Source organism: Oncorhynchus nerka, linkage group LG4 (genome assembly GCF_034236695.1).
Source record: "Oncorhynchus nerka isolate Pitt River linkage group LG4, Oner_Uvic_2.0, whole genome shotgun sequence".
Taxonomy (NCBI): Eukaryota; Metazoa; Chordata; class Actinopteri; order Salmoniformes; family Salmonidae; genus Oncorhynchus; species Oncorhynchus nerka.
Window position 1 is genome coordinate 63,693,365 of NC_088399.1, and position 27,996 is coordinate 63,721,360.

At 41.8% G+C, this 27,996-nt stretch overlaps 1 protein-coding gene across 10 annotated transcripts; it reads right to left on the reverse strand.

Annotated features, from left to right (window-relative positions):
* Nucleotides 1-4,507: 4,507 nt before the first annotated feature.
* LOC115128391 (retinoic acid receptor RXR-beta-A) lies at nt 4,508-27,029 on the reverse strand. 10 transcript variants are annotated; one of them, XM_029658206.2, is made up of 13 exons: nt 26,717-27,024; nt 26,102-26,246; nt 19,203-19,432; nt 16,712-16,859; nt 15,821-16,000; nt 15,194-15,217; nt 13,503-13,669; nt 13,117-13,246; nt 12,750-12,882; nt 10,605-10,646; nt 9,911-10,002; nt 9,662-9,767; nt 4,508-9,565 (listed from the first exon to the last, which is right to left on the reverse strand). In XM_029658206.2, the coding sequence occupies exons 2-13, from the start codon at nt 26,115-26,117 to the stop codon at nt 9,418-9,420; spliced, it is 1,416 nt and encodes a 471-aa protein (XP_029514066.1). In that variant the 5' UTR covers nt 26,118-26,246; nt 26,717-27,024; the 3' UTR covers nt 4,508-9,417. The 10 variants fall into 10 exon arrangements, with proteins under 10 accessions (XP_029514066.1, XP_029514068.1, XP_029514071.1 ...); XM_029658208.2 differs by having other exon boundaries at nt 13,509-13,669; nt 26,717-27,018; XM_029658211.2 differs by lacking the exon at nt 10,605-10,646 and having other exon boundaries at nt 26,717-27,027.
* Nucleotides 27,030-27,996: the final 967 nt, after the last annotated feature.

Below are 27,996 nucleotides of genomic sequence, written 5' to 3' on the forward strand. Positions count from 1 at the left end.
ATAACAAAAGTTTATCTCAATACTTTGTAATATACCCTTTGTTGGCAATGACAGAGGTCAAACGTTTTCTGTAAGTCTTCACAGGGTTTTCACACACTGTTGCTGGTATTTTGGCCCATTCCTCCATGCAGATCTCCTCTAGAGCAGTGATGTTTTGAGGCTGTTGCTGGGCAACACGGACTTTCAACTCCCTCCAAAGATTTTCTATGGGGTTGAGATCTGGAGACTGGCTAGGCCACTCCAGGACCTTGAAATGCTTCTTACGAAGCTACTCCTTCGTTGCCGGGCGGTGTGTTTGGGATCATTGTCATGCTGAAAGACCCAGCCACGTTTCATCTTCAATGCCCTTGCTGATGGTAGGCTTTGTTACTTTGGTCCCAGCTCTCTGCAGGTCATTCACTAGGTCCACCCCGTGTGGTTCTGGGATTTTTGCTCACCGTTCTTGTGATCATTTTGACCCCACGGGGTGAGATGTTGCGTGGAGCCCCAGATCGAGGGAGATTATCAGTGGTCTTGTATGTCTTCCATTTCCTAATAATTGCTCCCACAGTTGATTTCTTCAAACCAAGCTGCTTACCTATTGCAGATTCAGTATTCCCAGCCTGGTGCAGGTCTAGAGCCTCTTAAAGAAGAAGTTACAGGTTTTGCCCCACTGTATGATGTATTGACTCAGGTGTGTGAATACTTATGCAAATGAGATATTTCTGTATTTCATTTTCAAAACATTTGCAAACATTTCTAAAAACAAGTTTCAACTTTATCATTGTTGGGTGTTGTCTGTAGGTGTGTGAGGAAAAACATATATTTTTAATCCATTCTGAATTCAGTGTAACACAACAAAGTGTGGAATAAGTCAAGGGGTATGAATACTTTCTGAAGGCACTGTACCTTCTCCAGGTCTACCTGCATCTTTCACTTTTGACCTTAGAAAGAAACAGGATGGGACCGAAAGAAGGATAAAAACATGTAGAAAATGTGACCGATAACTGGATAGAATGAAGGAGGGGTTAATACTGACAGGAGAGGAACGGACCCAATGTCTTAAAATCGGATTATTTCGACTAGATGGAAAGGAACATGGGGGGTAACAGACACAAAAAAGATTTAAAAAGACACAGACACGCTGATTAAAATAGATTAGAGCATGACCTTCAAACAAAGTTCTTCAGTGATCGCGTGTATAACAAATATTTCATATCTTAAATGTGAGTATAGTGCTTCTTAATTGCACCGTGATTAAAGCAATCAAACAGTACAGAAATCGGAAGCCTTTCCATATGTGAATATTTGCTGAGTCGAAGTGATCAGTTCACAAGTTCAATAAAATTCTGTCTGCAAGCAGCAAGGTGTGGGAGTTCTTTAACCACACATTGCCCACCAAACAAAAACATTTGATTTAATACTCAGCAATAATATTCATTTAGAGGAATCAAACATTTGAGGCATGAGAGTTTAAAAAGGACGTGGAATTTTGTCCCAGCATAAAGGCCCCATTATGCCACCCCTAACACATAGGGGAATTGGACAAGGAGGAGACGAGGGAGATGGGTGGGAGGAGAGGAACAGGATTGGGGAGGGACTGGGAGTTGGAAAGGAAAAGTTTTAAAAAGACCCTGAGAGAGGTGAAGAAGGCGTTGCAAAAGAGGCCCCCACAGTGTGCAGCTGAGAGCAAGGTAGATGTAAAGTAGAGGGAGAAGCCAATTTGTTTATTTTTTATTTGTATATATTTTAAATTGAACCTTTATTTAACTAGGCAAGTCAGTTAGGAACACATTCTTATTTACAATGACAGCCTACACCGGCCAAACCCGGACGACCCTGGGCCAATTGTGCACCGACCCTATGGGACTCCTAATAAAGGAGTCCCATTAGGCAATCATTTCAGCCAATGCATGTCAAATGTGACTAAACATGAGTCAAAGATATATGGAGGTTCACACATAGGCCTACAATACATTTGAACCACTGCTTGACATCAAGCTTATCATGTCTCTGTCAAGGTACGTGCTCCCTCTGCTGGACACAATTGGAACAACAGACGCAACATCCTCGGCGTTACTGTGCATCTTTGTTGTCGGTACTGAGTACTACTGACTGAGGACAGGTTCCACTTCAATCGAAATCCAATGACTCACAATAAAGCTGTAAATCTGTATTGCTTGTGTAACGTAAAGTTTGACTCGGTAGTGTGTAGAAATAACGCGAAAATTACGTAAGTACAGAGCAGAAGGAATTTTTACCATTTCAGTCATAGCTGCTGTATGACAAAGTACTTTCGGGGGGTATTTCATTGGGATCCCCATTAGCTGTTGCGAATGCCGAAGCTACTATTCCTGGTGTCCACACTAGACTTGACTCCATTACCTAAGACGTTAAAACTAACCTACCGCCATTTTTCATCAGGCTACTGGTTGTTACACTGACCAAGCCTGCAAAAACATGACTTTGAACAAGACATGTTTGAAACTATAATTGATTTTTTAAATGGGGAATTCAATTATAATACGGTAGATACATCTGAAGAGAGGCTGGAGCCTCAATAACTGGGGACGATTACTGAATATGAGTTGTAGAAAGTTGGAAGGCTGTATAGGCCGAGGACTAGTTTAAGTCTGCTATTTAGGCTATTGACGTGGTCTGTTATTTAAGTTCGGCATTTTACCGATTCTAAAATGTTATGTCTGTGGGCCCAAATCCCCGGGTTATTGTGCAAATCCTCTAGAAGGCTTTTGTAATTGAGGGAAAGGCACAATGTTGACCGAGAAGAAAATCAAACCAATGAGTTCAAATTGAGGGAGGAGCCAGGGGCGTGGGGAGAGAACAGAAAACAAAACTTGTACAGAGAAGCGGTCATTACCAAACAGCGATGAGAGAAGGACGGACACACTTTCCGCGGCTGGGCAGTTTGTTACAGCAGGCCGGGGTAGAAAGGACACAGGTCGGCGCTCCCTCTGGTGGATTCATCGCTAAACTACAGCGCCACTGGGCACTCGAGGCCCGGGGGTCCTGCTGGACTGAGGACCATACCATCCCATTTCTTGACACGGGGGAGGCCAATCAAGAGATTCCGTTTATTAAACAACCAGTTACTTTCTCTAAGAAGCCTGTTGAAAAGGCTTAAACTGATTCATATCAAATCAGAACATCAGAATGTATAATTGATCTACAGTTGAAGTCAAAAGTTTACATACACCTTAGCCAAATACATTTAAACTTATTTTTTCACAATTCCTGACATTTAATCGGAGTAAAAAGTCCCTGTTTCAGGTCAGTTAGGATCACCACTTTTTTTAAAGAATGTGAAATAGAATAATTGTAGAGAGAATTATTTCTTTCAGTTTTTATTTCTTTCATCACATTCCCAGTGGGTCAGAAGTTTACATACACTCAATTAGTATTTGGTAGCATTGCCTTTAAATTGTTTAACTTGTGTCAAACGTTTCAGGTAGTCTTCCACAAGCTTCCCACAATAAGTTTGGCCCATTCCTCCTGACAGAGCTGGTGTAACTGAGTCAGGTTTGTAGGCCTCCTTTCTCGCACACGCTTGTTCTGCCCACAAAATGTCAATAGGATTGAGGTCAGGGCTTTGTGATGGCCAATCCAACACCTTGACTTTGTTGTCCTTAAGCCATTTTGCCACAACTTTGGAAGTATGTTTGGGGTCATTGTCCATTTGGAAGACCCATTTGTGACCAAGCTTTAACTTCCTGACTGATGTCTTCATTTGTTGCTTCAATATATCCACATCATTTTCCTACCTCATGATGCCATCGATTTTGTGAAGTGCACCAGTCCCTCCTGAAGCAAATCACCTCCACAACATGATGCTGCCAACCCCCATGCTTCACGGTTGGGTGATATAATATAATATATACAATTTGCAAATACTCATTAAAAATCCTACAATGTGATTTTCTTTTCTCATTTTGTCTGTCATAGTTGAAGTGTACCTATGATGAAAATTACAGGCCTCTCTCATCTTTTTAAGTGGGAGAACTTGCACAATTGGTGGCTGACTCAATATTTTTTTGCCCCACTGTACATCCATAGGTACACCTCCAATTGACTCAAATGATGTCAATTAGCCTATCAGAAGCTTCTAAAGCCATTACATAATTTTCAGCAATTTTCCAAGCTGTTTAAAGGCACAGTCAACTTAGTGTATGTAAAATTGTGATATAGTGAATTCTAAGTGAAATAATCTGTCTGTAAACAATTGTTGGAAAAATTACTTGTGTCATGCACAAAGTAGATGTCCTAACCGACTTGCCAAAGCTATAGTTTGTTAACAAGAAATGTGTGGAGTGGTTGAAAAACAAGTTTTAATGACTCCAACCTAAGTGTATGTAAACTTCCGACTTCAACTGTAAATCAAAATGTTGAATCCAATAGCCCATGGTTGTCAAGCTTCCAACAAGTCAAATGTTCCACATTGTTCTTTGAATGCTTATTTTGAAATGCACACTGAGAAGCATGGACAGACAAAATCCACCAAAGACAAAAATGGTACAGTATTAAAACCTTTACTCGGACATGATACAACGGAAACAGATTCCAAATTAAATGGGAAAAAAAAGCCTTTCCTTCCCCAAAACAGTCAATCATTTCCACATGTATGTTGGAGTCAGAGATAAAATAATGACAAAAAAACTAGACATGAGAAAAAGGAAATTGAAAATCCCATGTGATATAACAGTTCCTGCGTGTGTTTAATAGTCCTGAATACAGATGAATCGCGCGGTCAAAGGAAAGAGTCAAGCACAACAGAGAAGCAGTGTATTTGGGCGGGAATCAACGACAGGAAATCTCCAGATCTAACGAAAACAGCTTTTCTTGATCAACAAAACATCATCTGATCAAGTGAGTCTACCACCCTAAGTACTTATCCCACTTTGAACGCATTCTCCTCCTCTGAGCATGTTGAGCTGGCCCTCCCCTCAAGTTCATCCGCGTAATGGGACACTATCCAGAGGCGTGACTTCAGCGCGCACCTTTGGGATCTATGCATTGGCTCCAATTCTTTTCTCAGCTTAAGCCAAGTTTTGCTGGCAGTGTCCAATGCATATTTTTCTACGTAAACACACTCCTGTTTGCGCTGGACACGGAAGACAAAACCGTGATCCAAATAGTCAAATTATCAGTGCACGTTCCTAGCTTGTAACTCTGCCCTCTTGGCCACAAAAAAAGCACCAATGCACAGTATAAATCACCATAGGGACCACCTCGACTAGTGCCCTCCCCCTTGCTGTGGCACCTTTCTTATAAAGGAGAGTTCTTTAGTGACAAAGCACAACACTCTGAACACTCAACAGTCATCCACGGGACCTCAGCGTGGCACAGCATCAACGCTGGCCTTCACACCTGTTCGGCAGTGTTACGTCATCACAGGGGTGGCACCAACCAACCGCATGGGGTGTTTTGATCATCATAGAGTTGACCTTTGCACCAGGGTGTCTATTAAATAAGTATTGCATCCCGCTAGATACAAACACATGACAGCTTCACAGGATGCAAAAGTTTAAGCGTTTTTGTGTTTTTTTTTTAAGTGAGTGTTTTCAAAAGTAAGTTGAATATAAATGAACGTAATCAAAAGGTCCAGGCGTCTGCTTTGAGTGCACGCGGTCACAAGGGACACGCATCTTTGGGCTGCACGCCGGCGGTCTGTCTCCAAGGGCGAAGACCGCCGCAGCACTGCCATCAAGTAATACCAAAGGGACACTGCACTCGATTGGCAAGGGAAGAGAAGGGCCCGGGCAACGTGTATGCAAATGTACGCCCTGCTCTTCTGTGCATCTTTCTGTGTTGTTGTAAACCTCTCTCCATGCTGCAGCACACCCGAGCTTGCTGGTATAACCAGACCAAGACCTCATTGTACACAGTGGACATAGTGACATAATCAACACAGGCACATAAACATAGTGTACAGGCAGTTCAAATTATTATTATTTTTTTTAATCTGATAAACTGTCTGCCTGAACAACCTGAAAATGCTTAGCTTATAGAACCTGTAGAATTCTTATAGGGCTGTTATACGTATACTGTATCTCTGCTCACAGCTAAACTGAAATTTATAGGACAAGACACAACATAACAAGGGATTCGCTTTAAAATGCACTGTTACAGCACTAGAAGAGGCAAGTGAGTAATTTTGACTAAATATGAAATTGAATTATCTTTGCCATTTTTAGTCATGCCTCCCTCAGTCTGACTTTTCCTAAATACGTCTATTTAACACACGCATGTTAGCATTTTGTGTTATAAGCAGTTTTAAAGAGGATATCTTTTTTTGCGGAGCGAACAAGTGACTTTTTCAAATCCTCCTACAGTCACATGCAGGTAAGACGAATTTCTAAATATCACTTTTCCAATAATTACCTCTGTTCCACGAGCTCTACACTTGAGCATGAGAAAACAAAATAGCCTACAGTAACAAACTAATGAAAATGCTATTTTGTTCTTTGAAACAATACTTTTTTTTGGCATTCTGTTATATCTAAGACCTTCAAAAACACAAGCAAAATATTATTTTTCCAATATCATATATGAAATTAATTTATTAGACTGTTAGAATGTTGGAGTCAAAGACTCATTTTGGCTTGAAGTGGGGTCCCTCAAGGTCAGGCTTTTCTACTGTTAAGAAATGGGAGATTGAAATGCGTTCACATTCAACTGAGGAAGCTCCAACAACAAAAAAAACGAGGGAATTACACGAGGGGTTGTTGCCAACATCGTGACAAGATTGTGGTTCACACTGGGGATACACAGATAAGATACTCTACCCTGTGGGACTAAATTCCTTAAGACTGATCTCGAGTTCTACTCGTTCATTTTTATTCTGCAACGACTGATTCATGTTCACATGTATAGACGTACATAAACCCGACGGGCATGTAAATGGTCTACAGTGCCCCCACGGCCTGTTCACAGGCTTGGAGTAGGACACCCTGTTAGACAGGTATCATCCTCCATATCCACATTACATGGGGGAGGTGTTCCTCTCCCGCCAGAAAGGCCTGACTGCAAGTCAATGTAGGAGATCGGCTGAAAAGAGTACGGCCGAGTGGGAATCCTATTATAAGTAGACCTCGGTTTCAAGAGGGGGAAAAAGGTGGAGGGTGTGTACTTGCACACTCTTGGCGTTTTGTTTGTGTACTGTGTTTGCATTGGTGGGAGGAGCTATAGGAGGACGGGCTCATTGTAATGGAGGGAATGGAATGGTACCAAACACATGGAAACAACGTGTTTGACAGCATTCTATTGAACGGGCGGCAGGTAGCCTTAGCGGTTAAGACAGTAACCGAAAGGTCGCTGGTTCTAATCCCTGAGCCGACTAGGTGAAAAAAATCTGTCGATGTGCCCTTGAGCAAGGCACTTAACCCTAATTGCTCCTCTAAATCGACCTGTTTAAGTGCGTCTTCTAAAATGACTCAAATATAAATTCCATTCCAGCCATTACAATGAGCCCATCCTCCTATAGCGCCTACCACCAGCCTCCACTGGTGTAAACAAGCACATCTATAATTGTAAGACCACATGAGTCGTGTAGCACCCAACTTTAGGACAGTTGAACTTCTGTCCAGTAAGCGATACAGCATTCTCTATTCTACATCCTAATTTCTGTTCTGAATGGTAAATAATACCAATCTCCAAATACTTCATAAAACGACCCACACATCTAAATCCTTCTATGCACACAATATGGTCTCAATCGTTATGCATCTGCCAATATTGCTCACGTTGTGTGTAATGATGCTCTTTTAATATTTCAGTTCAAAGTTTGTAATGTGTTGACAGCTAGTTCTGTTATGAGGGAGCTGAATCGGCCCCTATTGTGTAGGTTTGTGTAAGCAGACCACACAATAGAATCGCGGTAGATGGGTCAGGGTCATCGGCTGAAGCCAACCAATCAGCTCCACAATAAAACACAAAGTATTGTCACAGGCTGGGCAGGCTAAGGGCGTGGGGTCTATCATCCTGCCCGTGACACAGCAGCCCTATAGAATACCATTCGCGTCAAGAGTGACGAAACTACTAGCACAACAACTAGACTTAATAGTCAGTCACAACGAGGTGGGTTTTTCAAGCTTAAGATCCAGTCTATGGTAAAACCCTTTACGATTATATATATATATATATTTTTTTTACAGTACATATTGGAAGTGTACAATATCTGTTCATATTGCTATCGGGGGAATACTTTTTGTTGTGTGCTAACATGCTTGCTAACCCCTGTGTTTTCCCTACTATATGCACATGTTGGGATTGCCCAGTCGTGCTCTAGTGAAGGAGTAGATGTGTCATCGTATTTACATATTGTTAAAGAGTTAACGGAAAGAGGCTGCAAGCACTTGAATGACACAAACGGAGGATTCAGAAGGGGAATTGTAGGGGTACAGTAGGCCACTGGAACAAGATATCGAATGATATCAAGTCTTTCTTAGACCGGATGGCCATTTCACAGAACGAAGCACGGCCATTAACACCGTGGCTCTTCAGAAGACATATGATGAGAGCTGGAGAGATTCTTTGTGGTTGCCCGAGTTTCTTAAAGACGGGCAAGATAGGTTTCTGCAGCAAATGTTTACTTACACAGTAATGTTTCACAGAGTGCAAAAATGACCATTAGCAAAGTAGAGGGTGTCAAACAAAAGAAACATCTACAACAGCACCAATGAACGCAGTGCTCTTGAACAAGGTTGCACTTCCTGTGCCCAATGGCCCTTGTTTGGACTTAAAGAGAACAAACAGCAAAATGCAATAAAGAACACATCTTACAAGTCAGTTTCTCTCTTTGAAAGCCTGGTGTGAACTTTAAGGGCCAACCAAAGTGCCCCCTCCTTGGATTTCAATGCCTTAAAAAGGTCTCATTTTAAGAGTACAGTACTTCAGAATGAATTCAGAGCATTTAAGCATGAATAAAGCATAGTATTCAAATCCCATTCGGATTTGGTGAACACAGAGGGCGTGTCTGCCTCTATTGGCTGTGTCCCGATCAATAGAAGTTGGGTGACAGTTGATTACGCACCTGATCATGACGTGTTTGGGTTAAACCCAAGAGTAAAGCCTAAGACAGAGTAAGCCACTCGTCATATCTATGCGCACAGCAATGTATCTGAATAACCTACGAACCCCACATGAAGCTGAGACGTCTACCTTGATTCGCAGAAGCGTTGACACTCAAAGCTGAAGGCTAACTCATGATCAAACTTGTATATGCAGTTAAAAAGGAGATATTTCAATGCGTCTTAACCCCTACTGTGAAAAAGTATTTGATTATGTGTGTGTTTGACAGCATATGGGGGGGGGGGGGGGGGTTATGGGTGGGACATAAAAGCCAGCAGACATGGTGAAGCCCTAGAACCAGGGTGCCAGAACTAGAACCCCTGGTGCAAAATGGACCAGGGCAGAACCTGGTTCTTAGGTCAGCTGGTGGGGCGCCTCTAGCATCTCCATGAGGAACGTGTCGATAGGGGTGTCGCCAATCAGCTTGAAGAAAAACAGGTGCTCCAGGCACTTCAGGCCGATGGAGCGCAGCGCTGGCAGCCGGAGTAGGAGCTTAGCGAACCTGGGGCGATGGGGAGAACGAGTGAGGTCAATCATGGTGGTGACGTGGGAGTATTGTGCGGATAGGTGCTATTGTATGTCTGTGTTTCTCTTGTACCTGCCCTGCTGGTCGGGGTATCTCTGTTTACAATAGGACTCTAGCGATGCGTACACCTTCTCCCTCAGCAATTCCACTTCACTGGGGCTGGACAGGCCCTTGGCATCTGAATGCAGGAACAAACACAGGCGCTATAGCACATGACAATAATTAACATGTGATTCTTCCTGACATCATGCTATATCTGGTCTGAAACGGCTTAAAATCGTTATCTTGTCTCATATCGTTATTTGAGCGGAAATCATTTACCTGGGTTGAAGAGGATGATGGCTCGAAGGCAGCCGAGCTCCGTCTTGTCCATCTGCATGTCTCTCATCTTACTGACCAGCTCCGTGAGAACTCTACAACCAGGGTCGAGGAAGGGGAGGTGTGACAGAGGGACGAGAGAGCGGGAGGAGAGGAGTTAGCATCTTCTCTAGGGTTCACCACAGTTCCACTCAACGATGCAGCAGTTAAATAAAGAAATTAACAGAAGGGCAGGGGGGCTGGGATACAAGTTCTACATCCTCTTTACACTATGCATTTAAACGTTACACTACAACCACACAATCGATAAATTCCATCCAAGCCCAAACCACACTTTTCTTATTTACAAACTACTGCACATCGCACAAAATGTCGGGTAATGCAATAATTCAATAAGGACAGAAAGAAGATGAAGGGAAGGAAATTAGCAGCTGGTGTTTTGTCGACGCTGCGCCAGCGACCAGTTGAGCCTGCGCTACGACAGAAAAGAGGAGAAACAGAACACAACACTCACTGAAACACGAGCGGACAAGATACACACGACCCGCTCTTTTACCTGGTCTAATTACAGCACTTTCTTTGCCAGATTCTCTCACTCAACAACTGGGCCAAGAAAAGCGTTTATTTTGTGGCGTTGTTTGTTTTGTTTTGTGTTCGTTGTTGATAGGGGAAGGTAGACGTGTAGTGATGTCATTACCTGTCAAATATGGCTCCAACCTCTGCATTGTGCGCACTCTCCCTGTGTATTCAATTACAATGTGTTATTACAATGTTATTACACAGTTACATTGTTATTACATTGTCCCCCCCTGCGTTGGTTTGGGCCCAGAGGAACAGGTAGGTTAGACTCTACATTGCATTTTGGTGCCCAGTTCCACTTCTGGGAGTAACAAGCTACAGGCTCTTGTTGATGGAGACTTGGCCTGATGAAAATGTTTTAGATAGCATTAAAACTACGGGAAATAAAGCTTGAGGAATGACAAAAATATGCCAATGTAACACAGCAATAAATATATCCGAGACGTTTGAGCACAGACAAGATTTAGAGGAGAAAACTTTCATATTGGGTCTGATTAAAATAGGGCAAATAGTTATTTTTTAATTTAATTTACAGTTTTTAAATTTTTATTATGAACCTTTATTTAACTAGTTCTATACAGTATTACACAAGACCTCTGCTTATCTTCACTACCGTAGCGTTTTAGGCAAACTTCATTGTACTCTCGATAATTAGCATATAAAACTTCCTGGGTAAGTACGAATCATTTAAAAAAAATCCTTCATGTAAATGGTTTAACCAAATCAGCACAAAAGGGTTATGGGTATTGGCACGGGCCAATGACAGTAGAGCAGATAAGCATAAGCCAATAGAGGAGCGTAATAAATAGTCAAAGGAACAATGCAGTAATATGATTTAATCATCTTAATCAAATCGATTTGGCATAAATCATAAATGAATGAAAGAAAATAATGTTTTTTTTTAAAGGAAAAAAAACATGTGAGGATACAAAATGATAATTGAGAGATTTCACACACACAAAAAAAAAACATTCAGCGGACCACATTTACGCAAGGATGTCTAGATTACGATGCATCTGAAACAAAAGCCTGCAACCAGTTAATCCAAGAGATGCTTCAGTTCCTGTGGGAATTGGGAGTCTTGCGGTTTATAAACTATTAATAACAATGTAATTACTGTGTAATAAACAATGAATTCACACCATGTGATGTGGCGACCCTATTGAGTTGGGGTGGGCACACTTGTTCCTTGAGAGCTGCGATGAGCGCAGGATTTTACTCGAGACAGGTGCCATGCCGCTTGATTAAAGGCTATTTTACACTACTGAATAAAATACTGACATCTGCCAATGTAAAATGTAATAGATGAATGTGCCCCGTGTGTGTGTGTGGCTGTGTTGGGGGGGGCTATTCCTAGTGAAGTCAACAGTGACGTCTACAGTACATTAAGCATTAGCCCCCAGCGTTCTGGCATGCTGCATTATTCTCAGCTAGCCGAACAAGTGTGCTCGCATACATTTTGCTTGAAAAACGAGGAAAAAGCTTGCAATAGTACTGTTTGTCCATTTTGAGACGCCGTAGCCAGTATACTTCCCCAAAATAGTCCAAATTAATCTAAGATAACTCAAGAAATCTGTCATTAATTTAGATGTTTTTGCCCGAATAGATGTTAGTCGCACAATTTTACATCTAACTAAGATGTTTGGTGCATTTTCAATGGAAATATTTACATGAAAACAAGTTGTCTCTTGTTGAATGACAACAAAGACTTTACTGAAGAATCCCTACTGTTGACCAATTACCAATGAAAGGGCGTAGACTTTGTCCCCGAACTTCAGCTTGCCTCCAGAAAAAATGCTGGGTGCTCGAACAGCCCAAAACAAAAATCCTCACCGTAGTCCAAAATGAACAAAAACGTCACAAAATGTAATCATAATATATGCTCCATTCTCCCTTTAGTCGGGAAAATTATTCAGCTCATTTAAAAAAAACTCATCTGGACTCCAAAGAGAAATGGCCATTTAATGAATAATAACTGTAACAGGCATGACCATGACTGAAAATTATGTTCTACAAACACATGTATGGTAAAGTGTTTATATGACGGCGTGTATGATTAAATTAAATAAACTGCCATTACAAAAACACTAGACATTAAGTGTTGACTGTTTATGGAAAAAACAATGCAGAATGCTTGAATCAATCAGGGGCACCTTTTTGTCAATCCTTCTCCCTGCAGTTTATAAGCTTTTCGATGAAAATTAACATGTAAAAGGTTGCTTCTATGTGCTTCACCGAGGTCCATCGCACATGCGGGTGTTACCTGTCGAAGATGGCTCCCACGCCGGCACTGTGGGCGCTGTTCCTGTGCACGTGTAGGCCGGTGGCCAATAGGATGCCGTCCTTCACACTGATGGAGCGGTGAGAGAAGGAAGCGATCAGCAGCTCGTTCCAACCTGGAGAGAGACAGGGTCATCAGCCTATCCATGTAGGGCTGTGAACGGCTTGGATTTAATGAGGTCAAAGCTGAGCAGGGCTGTGTTCATTAGGGTGTAAGACAAAAAAACTTTTTCCAACTAAAAAAAAATAATGTTTTATTGGACATGTCCAGGTAGTCCCTCCCTGTTTCAGTTAGCTTTCTTCCATTTGGTGCCGATGAACATGAAAAGGCGAAGGCTTTTTGAGCGTACCGGCACGTAGCAGGATGACCTGGTCGTCCAGGGCCAGCTCAGAGAAGTGGGGGACCCTCTTGGCCCACTCCACCAGGGTAAACAGCTGCTTGTCTGCAGCCTGGCAGATGTTGGTGACTGGGTCGTTGGGCTGGAAAGAGAAACATAGGGAAAGAGACTGGCTTCAACATAGGGCACAAAATAGAGACTGGAGACCTTAGGATCACATTTAAACTAAGCGGGTCTGTTACCTCAGAATATATTGTATCACAATAAATTGTTGGCTCAGTCGCACAATCAAATCTCTAGAAATAATAACAGACAGTGGAGTAAGAGAAGTTGGTATGTGTGCTACGAGAAGTTGGTATGTGTGCGTCGCGGGGACAGACGGTGGGTCACACACACACATTTACCGAGCTGTCCCCGGAGCTCCCATCGGCATGCAGCTCGGTCTTCTGTTCCACGGCCATCTCTGCCTCTAGGATCTTTTCCACAGGCATCTCCTCGTTGATGGCACTGGTCGACTCCACCTCGCTCTCCCGCTCCTTGTTCCTCTGGCGCTCCTCCTGCACGGCTGCAGGGGCACAGGAAGGGCAGAGGGTAGGAGGGGACGAGAAGGAAAGAGGCACAGGAGGGGAGAAGGAGAGGGGAAAGTAGGGAGCAGCAGAGGGAGAAGGATGGAGGGGGAAAAGATAAAGAAAGAGCAGGACAGGGAAGTGAGATGGAGAGAGAGCAAATGGGAAGCAAAAGTTAAGAAAAAAAGAGAAAGGTGAGAGAGAAAGGAGGGGAAATAAAAAAAAAGAAAAGAGAAAGAAGAAAGTTGAGAAAGAGAGGAGTGTGAAATGAGGAAAGTAAAGAATGACACAGGTAGAGGAAAAGGAGATACACAGATATGTACATTTCCCGGGTTAGTTCAAATGACAAAGATGTTTTTACCTTTCACACCAGGGGTCTCAAACTCAAGGCCTAGGGGCTGATATCTGATTCCCATCAGCCATCAAGAGAATTTTCCTATTAGAATCACCCCACAATAAGGTTTATTCCTATCGCAATAAGGTTCACCCCAAACCACATAAAATGGCACAATACCAATCATCTGTGCACCACAATCAGCGAATTCAGGGAAATATCTGGAATCAGCCCCTGACACCACATTAATACGATTTTACACAATGTCAGCGATACTGAGAACAGCAACACTACTAACTCCACGATAAGCGTTACATTGCTATTAGCGTTGTGTCAATGTGATGTTCTACCTGCTACACAGAGCATGTTGTTTTGAGAGCGGAGAGGAACAGAGGGGAAGAACATCTTTCCTCGAGTTTCTCCTACTGTACCTTACCATATTCATCAATTATGCGTAAGTACAATAGCTTTGGTCCAGTTTTCATTAAAGTACTCATTAAATTGTTGGTAGTGGTTGTACTAAATGATCCTCTAATTACACAAGTTGCCTTTGTTTACATTGTGAACCTAGCAAGTCAACGTAGCTAGCTAGCTAGAAGTAGTAGCTTCTTGACTTCAGAAATCTAAGTAAAATAACCAGTGGTGTATAGCGGAGGCTATATGCAACCAAAATCAACTTTTTTCTCATTATTCCAATGTACAAGACGGAATGAACGCGGCGTCAAGAATTGAACCTCTGCGATTCTTGAGCTTGGGCGCTGCCATTGGACTTGACGCAACGCGAGCGCAACAAGGGTCGCGAAGCAGCTTTCATTGATTTCAAAGGAAGCATTTCCTCAACGGCTGATGGCAATGCCGTACGCCCGATGGCTATAGTATATCAGGGCCTTAAGACTTACATTGCGCCTGGTAATTAGAGTTTCATACCAATACATTCTGCAACATACCTCACCCAAAAATGGACCATCACAACAAAACAACAAAATATTGTTGTTTTACCTCTTGACCAAATAAAACATTCAAAAAATGCACAAACATTAGAAAAAGGATGATTGTTTCAAAGTGTTGTAGGCAAGAGAGCGCTGTCTTCCGTGTGGTATGATGGTCCATTTCTGAGCATTTACATAAAACCAGATAACAAGTACTCTGCACTATTCCCCACCAACTAATTCAATGCCATTCTCCTTACATCTCTGTCGTTCATCTTGGACCACTACAGAAGATGGGAGAGAGAAAACGAGAGGAAACAAGAGGGGAGAGAGAGGGGGGCAGGGGTTAGTGTTTACAAGGCTCTCCATCCCCCTCTCTCTACCTCTTTCTCGTTCTTTCCATCCCCTTTGAGTACAATCAATACTCTCCCCTTAGAAATTCATATTACAATATTCAACAAAATCTTAAATGCTCTTAGACATCTTTATTATACATAGATTATTTCAGTGGATTTAAAAACAGCGATTGGAAATAGTTTTATAGCAAGTAGGCTATACAATCTTTTCGGCAACAATGTCAAACAGTGTTATTTCAGCAGGGCAACAGGGCGGTTGGTGAGTGGGGGTCTTTGGGTTAGGGGACACAAGGGGCCCCATCCCTCTTACTTCTACATTCTTACTGTAGCAAAAGTCAGACCCAATTTCAATAAGGATCCTAGCTCTCCCTCACTCTTTCTGTCTTGTTGCGGTCTCGCTCCTCATATCTCCAATTGCATCCCTCTCGGCCTCTCTCTCCATTTCAAGCCTTACCTGGTGATAGCATTGCCCTTTTAATGAGCCATATTGAATGCTAGTTGAGGACAGCAGACTGCTAGGCTCCCCCTTACCTTCCCTCTTCATGCCACAGGCCAGGCACTTCTGGTAGCGGCAGTACTGGCAGCGGTTGCGCTGGCGCTTGTCCACCAGGCAGTCCTTGTTGTCCCGGCAGGTGTAGCTCAGGTCCTTGCGCACCGTGCGCTTGAAGAAACCCTTACAGCCCTCGCAGCTGTGCACTCCGTAGTGCTTACCTACAGAGAGAGAGAATGACAAGAAAGAGGAATGCAAATTGACAACAATAGAGAGGGAATAGGAAAAGGAGGGAAGGTTACATCAGTAAGGAACCCCTTTCAATCCTTCAGGCACTAAGCCTAGAGCGCATAGTTCTTCAGGTGCGATGGTAATGAAAATACATGGAAGTGTTTCGGTCCCTTTTAGGAGAAACTGAACTGGTACAGACAAGGGAGAGATGAAAAACAATTCCTTACTGTGTTTTAAACATTTTTATGCAGCTTTCTTTAAAACAATTTTCTACACTACGGAAAGGTATCCCCAAATCTAGGGTTATATGACGTTTCCATACCATAAAGGCTATAGGTTCGTGTAGCCAATGCCATGTTGTGTAGATCCCACTATGCACAGCGGAAATCTATGGGTGTCAATCCCAAATTCATGAGAAACATCCACACCACCTAACTAAATTTCATTCAACGCCTGTAGAATTTTGGACAGAACTATCCTTTAATAAACAAAGCATATTGCACTACTGCTTCTCTCTCAGCCCCCCCCCCAACACAGACCCTAAATCAACCCCCAGTCCGTCCTATAGATGGAAGAGTATATAGTTAAACTTGCCTTCTTACAGACGGGGTGGGTTTTTTTGCATACGCCATTCAATTCATCTCTGATCTTCACAAGAGCATAGGGTCTAGGGGCCAGTTTGGGATTGGGCCTAGACTTACCGGAGGAGCGGTCACCACAGATGGCACACAGGCGCTTTTGGGAGAGCATGGGGCCCCCTGGGCTGTGGCCTCCCAGTCCGAACGGAGGCTTCACGTCATCCGAGCTGCTGACCGCATGCAGCCCCGACATGGACACTGTGGAGTTGATCTGGAGGCAGAGAGAAAGGCGGGAAGGGGATATGGGCAGGAGTGAGAGGGGAGGATGTGTCATGAACTGACAGCGCATCACTCCTTAGTTTGATTATTTGGAGTCATAGTTGCAGAGCTGTCATATTTCAAGAAACATTACAAAAAAACATCAGTACTTTCATGCATCCAACAATCACATACATATTGCCAGCTATCTTTTTGAGTGGGCTGGTTGATCAGTATTAAAGTCACATTCAGTTACCCGTTCGCACGCCCAGGCATCCTTGGTCGGAGAAAAGAGCCTCCCTCGCCCTCAAAGCAATAGAGGTTACAGAGCACTTCTCGCCCTCACCAGTTCAAGCAGGTTAAGTCTCAAGGCATCCTCATAGCTGGATTAATTCATGGGGACATTTGAGGGAAGTCAGAGGCAAAAAGTGAAATGGAGGGAGGAGAAAGAGAAAAAGCAAGGGGGGGAGGAGGAGAAATAACACTGAAAATGACCATCTGATGTGAGAGGAGATAGAGGAAATGAAACAACCAATATGGAGAAAGGAAGAAGTGGTAATAGGGGGGGTTCTTACCTCTGCACTCCTGGTATACATATTGATCTGTGAAGTAAAAGGGCTGAAGTAGAGGGCAGGGGAGGAAAGAAAGAAAGAGGGATGGGTGGGCACACTTAGGGACGGACAGTACGGGTATTTGTTTGGATATTCACTACTATGCTGCCACTACAAGCCCCTTGGACCAATCATTTTATGCCTGGAAGAAGAAGAAAAATCGACATAAAATGTTCGCAAAAGCAGATCAATTAAATGGAGATAAAAACTGTACTTTGTGCATGTCAATTTATGGATTTTATGTACAGTACTAGTCAAAAGTTTGGACACACCTACTCATTCCAGGGTTTTTCTTTTGTTTTACTATTTTAAAATAATAGCGAAGACATCAAAACTAGGGCTGTCTTCTGTATACCAACCCTAGTTTGTCACAACATAACTGATTGGCTCAAACACATTAAGAAGGAAAGAAATTTCACAAATTAACAAGACACACCTGTTAATTGAAATGCATTCCAGGTGACTACCTCATGAAGCTGGTTGAGAGAATGCCAAGAGTGTGCAAAGCTGTCATCAAGGCAAAGCGTGGCTATTTGAAGAATATAAAACACATGTTGATTTGTTTAACACTTTTTTGGTTACTACATGATTTTCAGATACCACATGATGTGTTATTTCGTAGTTTTGATATTTTCACTATTATTCTACAATCTACAGTAAAGAAAAACCTTTGAATGAGTAGTTGTGTCCAACCTTGACTGGTACTGTATATCTTTCATGGAAATATTGCAGAATGTGTTCCCTATTTTCTAGTCATACGCAGGAATGGGACAGGGAGAGTTGGATTTTTTGATGTGTCGTTTTGAGGGCAACCAATGATTCATCCACTGGCATCCTTGATCTAAAATGTCATAATTTAATCATTACTCAATTAATTTAATATTTTGTGAGGTTTTTAAAGTCAGAACGCATTCAAAGAAAAAGGGCAACATGTTTAAAAAAGTACCCAAATAATGCTGTTTCGTGGTTGATTTCACCGATAAAAAATGTGCTACTTTTAAGAATCAATGATTTACAATATTTAGATATGTATGGTTTCACGTTTGCCTTTGGTAGTTATCCACAATTTCACTTGACCTATAAGGCTGGGAATTGCCAGAGACCTCACAATACGATATTATCACGAGGCTTAGGTGCCAATACGATATGTATTGTGATTCTCACGATTCTATATGTATTGCGATTCGATACTGTGATTTTATTGCGATTCGATGTTCCAAACATATTGCTCACCATGGCTCCCTATTTAAAAATTATATGGAGAACAAGCTTTGAAGGAAAAATACTAGAGTTTTGATGCAGGTACAGCTAGCTCAAAAATAATATTGCGATATTGCCCAAACGATGTTAACCGTCAACAATTATATCCCTATATTTAACTATTCATTTTTCACCTATCACTATTTAACAATAACCTACCTCACAGTATATTGCACATTTTAGGGGTCGTAAAATAGCAGCCAATTGTTTATTTACAATAAAAGTGAGCTCAACAAGTGATACTCTTCTCACCCAATCACTTGAGTCTGATGATACTGGCAGATATCAAATCAAATCAAACACGCATGTTGACTGCAGCCTATGAAGTCACACTTGGTTCACACTGGCCACTACTGTAAAGCAGAATTTATTGACCATGGCGCCAACTTCTCATCTCTGAATGGCCCTGAAAGGTGAAAGATGAGGTAGGAGAAGAGTCGTAGAACAGAACAGTGTTAGCTACCTGTCTGGAACTCGGGTCTCACCTGGGGGCTGCTGATGGGGCCGTAGCCCACCGAGGGTGTCCCGGGCAGGCAGGGTGACCCCAGGGAGGAGCTGATAACAGAGAAGGGCGAGCCCATGCTGCTGATGGGGCTGTTGACGGCCGAAGTGACGGGCGGCAGAGAGGTCATGGCAGCAGCTGTGGGGGTCAGGGGTGGCGAGCGCTGGCCCGAGGGAGGGGAGGACACAGAGGAGCTGTCTGGGCTGCGGGAATCTGGTGAGAAACAACAGCGATTATATACTAGAAAGTGATGACACCGTACAAACTCCTCAAGTTTAAGAAAAAAATGAATGACATTTCCCCTAGCTACAATGAAGTTACGTAGTTTTGTGTGTGCTTACCTATTACAAGGGTCATGCCCAGGGGTGTCAATTGGGTATGGCAGAGTATGGCAGTTGCAACCCTAGATCAACACCAACTTAAAAATAGGCCACTAAAATCATTCTAATCCCGATTAAAAGGCAAATACAGTGTAGCGGTATCAGAGAGCTGGCTTTAGGATCATGCAGACGGCTCAGAACCGGGGGTTGCCCCTAAGGATGCTTTTCGCGGCTGGCTGGCTGGCTTTGGGACAGCGCATCAATGCAGCTCCGCAGTGAACAGAGCAACTTTTTTCTCAAAACAGCTGTTTGACATAAGATGAAACTGTAGTTTTTTTTAACCTGGTTGAGCTAGTGTGAGCTAGTGTGTAGCTGCTAATTGTTGTAAGACAAGTGTTTGTAGAATGTCCCCTATCTACTAAGGTGAATGAAGTTACAGCAGCCAAGGTGATAACGGCTGGAGACAATTTTGGTTGTTTTTGTTGTTTAAAATTGCATTTAGAGTTTTTAAACTATGTAGAAATGCAGTAAATGACCCCTTATATAGCACTTGGAATAATTATGTATAAGCAATAATAATTAATTTGTAAAGTATATTTCCACACCTTCAGAAAGCATTCACACTCGTTGACTTTTTCCACATTTTGTTGTTACAAAGTGGGATTGAAATCTATAATTGTAATTTAATTGTAAAAATACAAAAAATTTTGAAAAATGTATTAATATAAATAAATAAAACATTACATCTTGATTAGATAAGTATTCAACACTATGCCGATACATGCTAGAATCACCTTTGCCAGCAATTACAGCTGTGAGTCTTTCTGGGTAAGTCTAAAAGCTTTGCACACCTGGACTGTACAATATTCGGCCATTATTAAAAAAATAAAAAATAAATCAGGCTGTGTCAAGTTGATTGTTAATCATTGCTAGACAACCATTTTCAAGTCTTGCCATAGAATTAAGTCGATTTAAGTCAAAACTGTAACTTGGCCACTCAGCAACATTCAATTGTCCTGCTGAAAGGTGAATTTGTCTCCCAGTGTCTGGTGGAAAGCAGACTGAACCAGGTTTTCCTCTAAGATGTATTATTTATTCTAAAAAACGACCTAGTCCTTGCCGATGAAAAACATACCCATAATATTTTTGATTTGATTTTACTAGGCAAGTCAGTTCAGAACAAATTCTTATTTTCAATGACGGCCTAGGAACAGTGGGTTAACTGCCTTGTTCAGGGGCAGAGCGACAGATTTTTTACCTTGTCAGCTCTGGGATTTTATCTTGCAAACTTCTCGGTTACTAGTCCAACGCTCTAACCACTAGTCCACCTGCCGCCCCATGCTGCAGCCACCACCATGCTTGAAAATATGTTGAGTTGTACACAATGTGTTTTGTTTTTTTCAGTATTACTTTAGTTCCTTGTTGCAAACAGGATGCATGTTTTGGACCATTTTTATTCTGTAAAGGCTACCCTTTTTTCACTGTCATTTGTTAGTATTGTGGCGTAACTACAATGTTGTTGATCAAACCTCCTTTCTCCTATCATAGCCATTCAACTTTGTAACGGATTTAAAAATCATTGTTGGCCTCATGGTGAAATCCCTGAGCGGTTGTATTCCTCTCTGGCAACTGAGTTAGGAAGGGAGCCTGTATATACCTAGGGCTGGGTGTAATGATACACCATCCAAAGTGAAATTAATAACTGCACCAGGATCAAAAGAGCCCTTCAATGTCTGTTTTTTTTATTTTTTATATACCCCATCTACCAATAGGAGCCCTTCTTTGTGAGGCATTGAAAAACCTCCCTGGTCTTTGTGGTTGAATCTGTGCTTGAAATTCACTACTCGACTGAGGGACCTAACAGATAATTGTATTTGTGGGGTACAGAAATGGGGTAGTCATTTAAAAATCATCTTAAACACTATTATTTCACACAGAGTGAGTCCATGCAACTTTTATGACTTGTTAAGCACATTTTTGCTCTTATTTAGGCTTGCCATAACAAAAGGGTTGAATACTTGACTCAAAGACATTTCAGATTTTCATTTTGTATTAACTTGTAAACATTTCTAAATACAAAATTCCACTGACATTATAGGTTATTGTGTGTAGATCAGTGACACAAAATCTAAATTTAAATCAATTTTTAAAATTCAGGCTGTAACACAAAATGTGGAAAAAGTCAAGGGGGGACACTTTCTGAAGGCAATGCCAGGCAGAAGAGAAAACAGCCACAATACATCAAAAAGTAGAGGAAAGAAAACATCAAATCAAATCACCATACATCAAACCATTACATACTAATACAAAACATAGACTTTAAGCAGACTAGGCGATCAAACATTAAAAGCTAGCTTGAAAGGGTAGGTCTTTAGTTATGTTTTAAACAAGGAAATTCAAGCTGTCTCCTTGACATGTGTAGGTTTGTAACTTAGGTGAATCATCCTTAAGGGCCTTAAAGGTGAGCAGCAAGAATTTTACATTTGATGGGGGTTGAATGAAGTAGGGTAGTCTGATTAATCAGGCTGTAATAAGCAATTAATTGGAATATACTAGAGGTCGACCGATTATGATTTTTCAACGGCGATATCGATTATTGGAGAACCAAAAAAAGATACAGATTAAAATCGGCTATTTTATCTATTTATTTTTTTGTAATAATGACAATTACAACAATACTGAATGAACACTTATTTTAGCTTAATATAATACATCAATAAAATCAATTTAGCCTCAAATAATAATAACACACAGAAATACGAGCCTTAAGTCATTAATATGGTCAAATCCGGAAACTACCATTTCGAAAACAAAACGTTTATTCTTTCAGTGAAATACGGAACCGTTCCGTATTTTATCTAACGGGTGGCATCCAGAAGTCTAAATATTCCTGTTACATTGCACAACCTTCAATGCTAAGCATCACCGGGGGCAAACTACCTGCCCTCCAGGACACCTACACCACCCGATGTCACAGGAAGGCCAAAAAGATCAAAAGGACAACAACCACCCGAGCCACTGCCTGTTCACCCCGCTATCATCCAGAAGGCGAGGTCAGTACAGGTGCATCAAAGCAGGGACCGAGAGACTGAAAAACAGCTTCTATCTCAAGGCCATCAGACTGTTAAACAGCCATCACTAACATTGAGTGGCTGCTGCCAACATACTGACTCAACTCCAGCCACTTTAATAATGGAAATATTGATGTAATAAATGTATCACTAGCCACTTTAAACAATGCCACTTCATATAATGTTTACATACCCTACATTACTCATCTCATATGTATATACTGTACTAACTCTATACCATCCACTGCATCTTGCCTATGCTGTTCTATACCATCACTCATTCATATATTTTTTTAATGTACATATTCATTCCTTTACACTTATGTGTATAAGGTAGTTGTGAAATTGTTAGGTTAGATTACTCGTTGGATATTACTGCATTGTCGGAATTAGAAACACAAGCATTTCGCAACACTCGCATTTACATCTGCTAACCATGCGTATGTAACAAATAAAATTTGATTTGAGTTGTCATAATTACGTAAAATTCTGGCAAATTAGTTCGCAACGAGCCAGGGGGCCTAAACTGTTGCATATACCCCGACTCTGCGTGCAATGAACGCAAGAGAAGTGACACAATTTCCCTAGTTTAATATTGCCTGCTAACCTGGATTTCTTTTAACTAAATATGCAGGTTTAGAAATATATACTTGTGTATTGATTTTAAGAAAGGCATTGGTGTTTATGGTTAGATACAATCGTTGCACAAATGTGTTTTTTTGTGCAAATGCGCTTTTGTTAAATCATCCCGTTTGGAGACGTTGGCTATCTTTGTCAGTAAGAAATGGTCTTCACACAATTTGCAACGAGCCAGGCGGCCCAAACTGCTGCATATACCCTGACTCTGTTGCACAGAATGCAAGAGAAGTGACACAATTTTCCTAGTTAAAATAAATAAATGTTAGCAGGCAATATTAACTAAATATGCAGGTTTAAAAATATATACTTGTGTATTGATTTTAAGAAAGGCATTGATGTTTATGGTTAGGTACACATTGGGGCAACGACAGTGCTTTTTTCGCGAATGCGCTTGTTAAATCACCCGTTTGGCAAAGTAGGCTATGATTCAATGATAAATTAACATGCACCGCATCGATTACATGCAACACAGGACAAGCTAGATAAACTAGTAATATCAGCAACCATGTGAAGTTAGCTAGTGATTATGTTAAGATTGATTGTTTTTTTATAAGATACGTTTAATGCTAGCTAGCACCTTACCTTGGCTCCTTGCTGCACTCGCATAACAGGTTGTCAGCCTGCCACGCAGTCTCCTCGTGGCGTGCAATCGGCCATGATCGGTGTCCAAAAATACCGATTACCGATTGTTATAAAAACTTGAACTCTGCCCTAATTAATCGGCCAATCTGATTAATCGGTCGACCTTTAGAATATACAGCCTGAAACTAATGACTGCAAAATCATTTAAATGTTCCTTACAAACCAGAAAGTTTAATAAAATTACATTTGATTTTACTCTACCCGTTGTCCATAACCAACTCAGTGGCCTTGTGGTTAGAGTATCCGCACTGAGATTGGAAGGTTGTGAGTTCAATCTCTGGCCAAGTAATACCAAAGACTGTAAAAATGGGATCTGATGCATCTCCGCTTGGCACTCAGCATTAAGGGGATAGATTTGGAGTAACAGGCTGACCACACCGCTCGCATCTGCATTACTAAGTGCTAAAATAGAAGTAATTCCTATTTCTGATGCAGATCGCGCTGCAAGTCCTGCCTCTCCCATCTCCTCATTGGTTATACCCACACGGGTGATTGAAAGACTAACTGTTTTGCCGGTCACCATAAAAGTTCAAAGATGAAAAGGCCTGGAAGGAGGAGAGATGACTAGAAACGATTCGGTTGACCGTTTTATGTGTGGATTAATTGTCGGAGTAGAGGACCTTGTGCATTTCAGGTAAAATAACAACTCAATGTTTATATCCCAGGACAAATTAGCTAGCAACAGCAAGCTAGCTAAATAGGCCAAATTAGCTAGCATGTGCAAGCTAGCTAGCTAAATTGCCATACATGTTTAATGCTTTTCGACCTGTCCCCAAATTAATGTAATTGGTTCAGAGTTTGTTTTGATATTTTAACCTGAGTGTCGTGATCGTGTTTGGTGTGGGGGACAAAATAAATTGATGCCCAATGGCGCCGCGGGTTTGGGTTCCATGTAAGGCCCTGCGATAGACTAACGTCTTGTCCAGGGCGTGTTCTTGAACATCAAGCTGCCTTGCGCTACAGAAACAAGAGATAGGTTCCTACCCTAATGAGCTGTTCCAGATCGCACAAGCCAAGGCTACTTACTTACTTACCGGTTGCCCAACACCATGTTGGTCAAAATTTGAAACAAATTATCCACAGGAAAGTATTGTTTAGCTGACTTTTTAGAGCGCATGTACTGAAGTTTCTATCATCGCACATGCGCAGAACCATGTAAATACCTGCTGACTTCAGTATGCATGCATCGTGTGTTTGCTCATGACCGAAAGGCACGTGCACAAGACGAAAGTACATGCACGCAACGCAGGCAAACTAACTGAAGTCAAGTTTTATGTGGGATACACATGGTATACACGTCCAACTAAATGCTTACTTCTTAACAATAAGAAATAATAAAATATAACAATATGAAAAAAGTCAATGGCTCAGTAGAGTAGAATAAACATTTTAGCATAATTATAATACAGTATCTAGCAATCATAATAAGAGTCGGGTAGCAGCAGTTGTGATGTGTGTGTGTATGTGTGCCAAGGTGCAGAGAGTCAGTGCATGTGGTCAGTCCAGTTCAAGTGTTCAGTAGTCTGATGATGGATGTGGATGGAAACTGTCTGAGCCTTTTGATATCAGACCTCATGCTCCGATACCATCTGCCCAACGGTAGGGGAGGGAACAGCTCGTGTATGAGGTGTGATGACCACTGCAGGCCTTCCTCAGGCACCATTTTGAGTAGATGTCCTGGATAGGTCCCAGTGATGTACTGGTGTCAGCAGGTGTTGACATGGTTTTGAGCATGTGCCAGGTGATAGAAATGTCAACTTCAGTACTGCCGCTCTAAACAGTTGAGTAAACAATACTTTCTGTGGATATTTTGTGTCAAATTTCAACCTGAAAGTCCAACACCACAGGAAACTAACTGGTAGAGTAATTTCAAATAATTGTATTAAACATTCTGGCTTGTAAAGAACATTTACACAATTCATTTCAAGCTGTATATACTAATAAGTGTGTAGTAATCAGACTAAAAACTGGGGTGATATGGTTTTTTGGTGTAATTTGTGAGTGGATCCTTGTAGCTATAGCCAACTAGGCTATTCAGTTTGGTAGCTTAGTAACGTGTTATGCCTTCAGGCATTGCAAATATTGTCAACAAGCATCTCTAATGCACCAACTATAGTTGACCACTGTAGCTGGAACATAAAAAAACAACATGCTGAAGTGGCTTGATAGCTAGCTAAATTCATTCGAAAACACCAGTGGCATTCTCTTACCTCTGCTGTCACCCATTATTACCTCCTTGGTGGAAAAGACGTGCTGGGACACCGATAGACGTGCTTCAATAACACTCCGCTATCTAACTCAAGACCGCGGACTGGGGCCCGGGCCAGAGTCGTTTTCGGATGACCAAAAACAGGACTGAAAAAAATGGGGGGGGAGGGAATTCCTTAAATAACAGACGCAAACGTCAACATTTGGCATCAGGCACGGTTTTCATAACATGAGGCATAAGCATCCATTCTCATTTTTTTTTATGTGTGTGCATTTTGGCCAAGAAGAAGCATGTCGTAAACTACCTAGCTAGCTGACGTTATATATCTAAAATGACTAGCTACCTAGATTGTGACAAACGCGGAGTCAACCAAATTGTGGCCTATAGACAGTGCAGCCACAGGAAGTAGAAGGACAATTTGTATCAGTTGTGCAGTTAGCAACCTAGCTATCTATCGTAGTGCAACAACCGACCAGAGAAAACTCGCAAGTGATAAGTTAGTTGGTTTGTAAACAATTAAACATTCTAGCTATACATTACCCCAACAGTAAGATATAACGTTAACGCTAAAACAAACTATGCTATGCATCAACAATAATTATACCTAATTACTAACGTTTTTGACAGTGCAGTTTCTTCGCATGAAAAGATGTGGTGGTCAGGCCCCGATTTCGCATGAAAAGATGTGGTGGTCAGGCCCCAAGTTCTTCCTCTCCTCTCTCCCCACTTTGCCTCGCCGTCAGCCCTCCCTTTCCCTGTACAGCCCTTCTGCCTGTGGCTGACGGAGTAGCTACCGTACCAAAAACAGTACCGTTTGAAGAGGTTTCTGCATTACGATGCATTTACATGCCACTTCAACATTCTATGGCAGCCATGTTAGCTCCTGATTAACATTACATGGGGAATATAAAATAAAAACTATAAAACTGAATGTCTGTAATGAGCAGTATGATGCATTTACATGACACTACCACATGCAGCCATGTTCCCCATTAACATTACATGGGGAATATTTAAACAATGTTGTGTCACTGAATGTCTTGAATTAGAACAATATCCCAAATTCTAAAAGTTGGCCCAACTTTAAATACACAGAACCCAAATGTAAACACAACATGCAACAATTTTCAAGATGTTAAAGTTCATATAAGGAAATCAGTCATTTGAAATAAATTAATTAGTCCCTAATCTATGGATTTCACGACTGGGAATACAGATATGCATCTGTTAGTCACAAAATGCCTTAAAAAGGAGGGGCGTGGATCAGTATAACAGTCAGTATCTGGTGTGACCACCATTTGCCTCATGCAGTGTAACACATCTACTTCCCATAGAGTTGATCATGCTTTTGATTGTGGCCTGTGGAATGTTGTCCCACTCCTCTTCAATGGCTGTGCGAAGTTGCGGGAACTGGATCATGCTGTCATAAACGTCGATCCAGAGCATCCCAAACATGCTCAATGGGTGACATGTCTGGTGAGTATGCAGGCCATGGAAGAACTGGGATATTTTCAGCTTCCAGGAATTGTGTACAGATCCTTGCAACAAGGGCTGTGCATTATAATGCTGAAACATGAGGTGATGGCGGCAGATGAATGGCATGACAATGGGCCTCAGGATCTCGTCATGATATCTCTGTGCGTTCAAATTGCCATTGATAAAATGCAATTGTGTTCATTGTCCGTAGCTTATGCCTGGCTATACCATAACCCCACCGTGTGCTCACCCCACCGCCACCATGTTCAGCAAACCGCTCGCCCACAAGACAACATACACCTTTGAAACCGTGATTCATCTGTGAAGAGCACTTCTCAAGCGTGCCAGTGGCAATTGAAGGTGAGCATTTGCCCACTGAAGTCAGTTACGTCGTCGATCTGAAGTCAGGTCAAGAATCTT

Excerpts from the sequence above, each read along its gene's own strand:
- LOC115128391 (XM_029658206.2), bottom strand. Across the intron at positions 13,247-13,502 it reads CCGGGGACAGCTCGGTAAAT|CCCAACGACCCAGTCACCAA; the intron begins GTGTGTGTGTGA and ends TTCTCTTTCCAG. Across the intron at positions 10,003-10,604 it reads GTTGGAGCCATATTTGACAG|AGTTCTCACGGAGCTGGTCA; the intron begins GTAATGACATCA and ends CCCTGGTTGTAG.